General features: G+C 32.1%; 1 protein-coding gene across 1 annotated transcript in view; it reads right to left on the bottom strand.

The window, feature by feature from the left end:
- Positions 1-648: 648 nt before the first annotated feature.
- Positions 649-5,541, bottom strand: part of LOC106475980 (muskelin-like) — a gene marked incomplete at its 3' end in the record, with an annotated part of 16,583 nt that continues 11,690 nt past the window's right edge. The window contains exons 5-8 of the mRNA XM_013936656.2: positions 2,413-2,522; positions 1,556-1,693; positions 1,353-1,407; positions 649-749 (exon numbers count right to left, since the gene is read on the bottom strand). Of these exons, the coding sequence (XP_013792110.2) occupies positions 649-749; positions 1,353-1,407; positions 1,556-1,693; positions 2,413-2,522 (404 nt within the window). The remainder of the gene's footprint in view (positions 750-1,352; positions 1,408-1,555; positions 1,694-2,412; positions 2,523-5,541) is intronic.

The following is a 5,541-nucleotide window of genomic DNA, read 5'->3' as shown; positions in this document are numbered from 1 at the left end:
AAGTAAACATTAATATGTAGTCTGTATGGCAAAGTGTAAAGTAAATATTAATATGTAGCCTGTATAGCAAAGTGTAAAGTAAACATTAATATGTAGTCTGTATGGCAAAGTGTAAAGTAAATATTAATATGTAGCCTGTATAGCAAAGTGTAAAGTAAACATTAATATGTAGTCTGTATGGCAAAGTGTAAAGTAAACATTAATATGTAGTCTGTATGCAAAGTGTAAAGTAAACATTAATATGTAGACCATTAAGGTTGTCAGTATCTTAGACCTAACCACCTGGCCATGCTAAACCCTTCACCATTAAGGTTGTCAGTATCTTAGAGACCTAACCACCTGGCCATGCTAAACCCTTCACTATTAAGGTTGTCAGTATCTTGGGAAAACCCGATTAAACCACTTTATATAACGGTAAGTTTGGCAGATTAGAAGCTCTTCTATTCAACCATTTTTAGCTGTTGGTTTTAACACTTTTCAAAGTTGAGCTTCATTAGTAATTGTTCACACCACACATTATAAAAAAGTGACAACAAAAGAGAAAGTTACATGAAAAACAAGACCAAATTATTATACTTTCAGGTGGTGATAGCTTCGAAGCAAATATAAATCTATACCTTAATATAAATAGCCTGAAATAGACAGCACTTTGTTGATTATCACAAGGTTATACTTACCTCCCCCTGATATGATTGGAGACCACTTAGGTCTGTACTCTTGCTGTCTTAGATAGACACTGAATATACCCTCTGGGGAAGAAAGAAAAAAAAACATGTTAGAACCTGCTCTGTCACTGAATATATCCTGTGGGTGAGGAAGATGAAAAGTATGAAGCTTTTAATGATTGATTTATACTTCTAGCTGATGAAGACACTGTAGGTTATGTTGTACGAAGAGCTGTAAACTTATAACTTTAAAACACGTATATAACTAGAAAAGACTGACACATGCTACTGACAGTACAACCTTGCATCATTTCTTTAATATTTTCTTCATCCTTTATTGTCCACCTCATCAAAAGATGTATTGTGAATAACTGAACTTTGTATATTTCATTTATTTAAAAAGTTTAAAACAGGCTAGCTTTTATAAATCCTCTTGTGCCCTTTAACTGGGCTCCTTATAATAGTGCATAGAAGAAACAATCAAATAAGGGAAAAAAAGAACCTTTAACCTTTTGTAGTGAAAAACACACAATATCAAGATAAAAGCGAAAGCATTTCTTGTCAGGTTTTTAAAATATATCTTCAGTTCTACTCTGATTGTTATTGATGTTTGTATTAAAAGTTTTTAAACTTCAAAAGTTATCTAATAAAGAAAATTTGTATACTAGTGAATACTGTCTTTCCTACCTTCTGCTGCCTTTTCCAGAAGATTTTCACAGGCACTAAAATTACCATCCGTAACCTGAGGGTACAAATAGAAACATAAAAATATAGAATTTCTGAAGAGTCGATACATTTCAACACTCAAAACTAAACAAAAAACATCCATCTTACCATTCATAACATAAAAAAAAAGATGAATTTTTATGAAAATTACATCATAAACTCACCAATAACTTGTAGAGCCTTGACAGCATTTCATCTTCTAGCTGGACTCGTGTTTTTTTCTGAAGAGATTCAAATGCTTCCGTGTAGTTCTGCTGCCTAAAGTGTTTCAAACAAAGCCTTATTGCTTCCTTTTCCCTGTACTGGGAGACGTTACGAAAAGTAGATATGAGAACTTGAGTATCATATAACAGTATCCTTTATTAATTTAAGTTTCTACGTACAGAGACAGCCCTAGAAAAATATCACTTCCTACCATACTCCATTATCTCTGAAGTAATACACTTCTCCATGATTAATTTATTACAACTGTTCACTGAATGGCCAGGCTACAAAATATTCTAGTATAGTTGTTAATAACTCTTGGTTTGTTTCTAGAAAGTTCCTTTTAATATTAATTCTTCCTTAACTAACAAAATTTAGTACTGATTGTGATAAATGGATTACTTGACATAACCCGAGACACGTTACTTAACAAACAACTGGAGGTATATTTCTTCTAGAATCTTTTTTATTTTAGGAAGGTATTTTTTATTAAAAATAAGCTTAACTAACAAGCCACCTACTGTTTAACTTATTAGTTATTCTGTGAAACATTTGTTTTTCTTAATTCAAATGCTAGTATTAGGGCCATCTGGTGATAAAATAGTATAACTAAGTAAAATAATTATAGTCCAATGTTCAGAATCAAGTCATTCATTTTGAAATAATGCATACACTTTTTGGTTATAAGGAAGTACTTAAATGTTTTAAAACTGTAGCTCCAACATGCTATAAAGTTTCCTTGAGTTACATTTATAGAGCTTTGTTTTTACTGTTTATAAAAACGTTTTGGAGAAAAACAAAAACACTTAAAACTTACATGATTAAACCAGCTAATGCACGGCCGAATAACCTCTATGTCATCATTTCCACAAAGCTCTATGTGCCAAATACTGAAGTTAAAACTTGGGCCCCATGACTGGATTGGAACTTTTAAAATTAAGAACAAAAATACGCTTTACAATATTATATCCTAAAGTACTACACATTTCAAGTTATGTACCATCACAAAATTTATAACCACTGCATACATTGTTTTTGCCAAAAATTGAAAACATTGTTAAATATAGGCCTAAAAAACAAACAAAAGTTTTACGTCATTTCCTTATCTTATCACAGACTAACGAGATTAAACTAGTAATATATATCAGAATTGCTCATAACTTCATACATCTGTGTACATATAAATCATGATGGACAGAATATGATAATGTTCTTCAGAACTCCCTTTTTTTTAACTGTAACAATTTTCAATTTCACCCCTGCTTACAAGATCCTCTCCCATCTACGTTTTTGTTTTCAATGTTAAATTTAAAGTACAAAAATAAACTTGCAAAAAGGAAAGAAAATAGGACGAAAGAGCTCGGATAGTCGCAGTTACAAAACTCTATAACCCAAACGTCAAAGTATACAAGAAAAACTGGTAATTACTGTTAAAGTTTTCTTACTCGGTAGATTATTCAAATTTAGATATTATGCTGATTTAACACTGCCATTTTGCTGTTTAATACTAAAGAAATCTCTCTGAATTTCACTGTTGGCTCTCTGTTAACCAATGTGAATGAGTTCTGAATGTAAGCAAGCTAAATCTGATTTAGGTTATATCTTGTTATCACTAACAAACACACAAAGTTTCACTCGATCTGCTATACTTATCCTTCCCCTGGTTGGCTTAGCACCCAGAAGTGTTTATTTTAATTTAGTTGTGCTGTTAAGACTATCACACACACTGATGCATCTTTAATATGGTGATTATCAAGGACACCAGACAGTAGTTGTACACTATTTAAAAATGCCTCGTGTCTATTTAACACATCTCTTTCTTTACACGTTTACTGATAGCTGTGTATCATATACATAATTCAACATTAAAGGTATATTCATGTTTTATTACTTCACTAGAGACATGCCTAGACTAACCATCTGACACATGGTTCATAATTAAATACTCAAATCAATTTCAAGCACTTTTGGAAGCTAAAAATCTACATCAAAATCAAACTGAAATTTTATAAAACTCCTGTTTATTTGTTCAACACATGAATGTGCACTAAAATGAAAAGAAAGACTTTATTTATTGTGCTCAACTCCACAACATGCATTAAGTTGGATATATCAATAAATATTCTGCTGTTATAGTATTTTCAAGTACTTTCAAGCTTTGAAGTTCCATTCTCAATTTCAAGAGCTTTCACTTTGCTATACAGGCTACATATTAATGTTTACTTTACACTTTGCTATACAGGCTACATATTAATGTTTACTTTACACTTTGCTATAAAGGCTACATATTAATGTTTACTTTACATTTTGCCATACAGACTACATATTAATGTTTACTTTACACTTTGCCATACAGACTACATATTAATGTTTACTTTACTCTTTGCCATACAGACTACATATTAATGTTTACTTTACACTTTGCCATACAGACTACATATTAATGTTTACTTTACACTTTGCCATACAGGGGCCATGCTAGACCCTTCATCTTAGACCTAACCACCTACTGGCAGCCTTAATGGTGAAGGGTCTAGCATGGCCAGGTGGTTAGGTCCAAGATACTGACAACCTTAATGGTGAAGGGTCTAGCATGGCTAGGTGGTTAGGTCAAAAATACTGGCAACCTTAATGGTGAAGGGTCTAGCATGGCCAGGTGGTTAGGTCTAAGATACTGACAACCTTAATGGTGAAGGGTCTAGCATGGCCAAATGGTTAGGTCCAAAATACTGGCAACCTTAATGGTGAAGGGTCTAGCATGGCCAAGTGGTTAGGTAATACAAAGTTTACAATGCTGATCTGGTAATACAAAGTTTACAACACTGATCTGGTAATACAAAGTTTACAACACTGATCTAGTAATACAAAGTTTACAACACTGATCTAGTAATACAAAGTTTACAACACTGATCTGGTAATACAAAGTTTACAATGCTGATCTGGTAATACAAAGTTTACAACACTGATCTAGTAATACAAAGTTTACAACACTGATCTGGTATTACAAAGTTGACAATGCTGATCTGGTAATACAAAGTTTACAATGCTGATCTGGTAATACAAAGTTTACAACACTGATCTGGTAATACAAAGTTTACAATGCTGATCTGGTAATACAAAGTTTACAACACTGATCTGGTAATACAAAGTTTACAACACTGATCTGGTATTACAAAGTTGACAATGCTGATCTGGTAGTACAAAGTTTACAACACTGATCTGGTAATACAAAGTTTACAACACTGATCTGGTAATTTTTTTTAGTTTAACTTTTCATTCTTGACAATTATATTTATGTTAAGTTATATCAGTTTCGAGAGTGCTGTAATTTTCTTCTCTGACATCAGGCACAGTTAGCTTGAGCCATTACAGTAAGTTATTCAGATGACTTAAGTCCTTTTTTTTTTATTGAATATTGTATTTATGTTTATCATTTTAAACAATACAATAAAAAATAATTTATTGTTTATTGAAAACAAATTGTATTAGATACTAATTTATCCCAGTAAAGAATATTGTTGTAAAAACTATTTATCTGTAGGGGTGAGATAATCAACAGTAACTTAAATATGTTTTTAATTTTATTGTAGAAAGTTCACAGACTGCTCCAGGCATGAGAGGAGGCCACCAGATGTGCATTGATGTTCATTCAGGTAATATAGTTCCGACCCTCGATAGAATGTTATCTGATAATCAGCAGCTAATTGTGTCTGGTGATCAGAACATTGGACAACCTTACACTCACAAAATAATTTAACCCTGTTTTTTAATACCTGAATCAAGTCACATATAACAAAAACTAAGGTATGGTTAGGTGAAAACAATTTTATCTCCAAAATAAAAAAAGAAACTTCCTGTCAACGAAAGAAATTGTTTTGGTTTTGGTTTATACAGGCTCTCCAGCGTTCCTAGTATTTCCTAGTTTTCCTAGTATTTCCTAGTTTTC

Source organism: Limulus polyphemus, unplaced genomic scaffold (assembly GCF_000517525.1).
Source record: "Limulus polyphemus unplaced genomic scaffold, Limulus_polyphemus-2.1.2 Scaffold9561, whole genome shotgun sequence".
NCBI classification, from domain to species: domain Eukaryota; kingdom Metazoa; phylum Arthropoda; class Merostomata; order Xiphosura; family Limulidae; genus Limulus; species Limulus polyphemus.
This window is presented reverse-complemented; position numbering and strand designations above follow the sequence as displayed.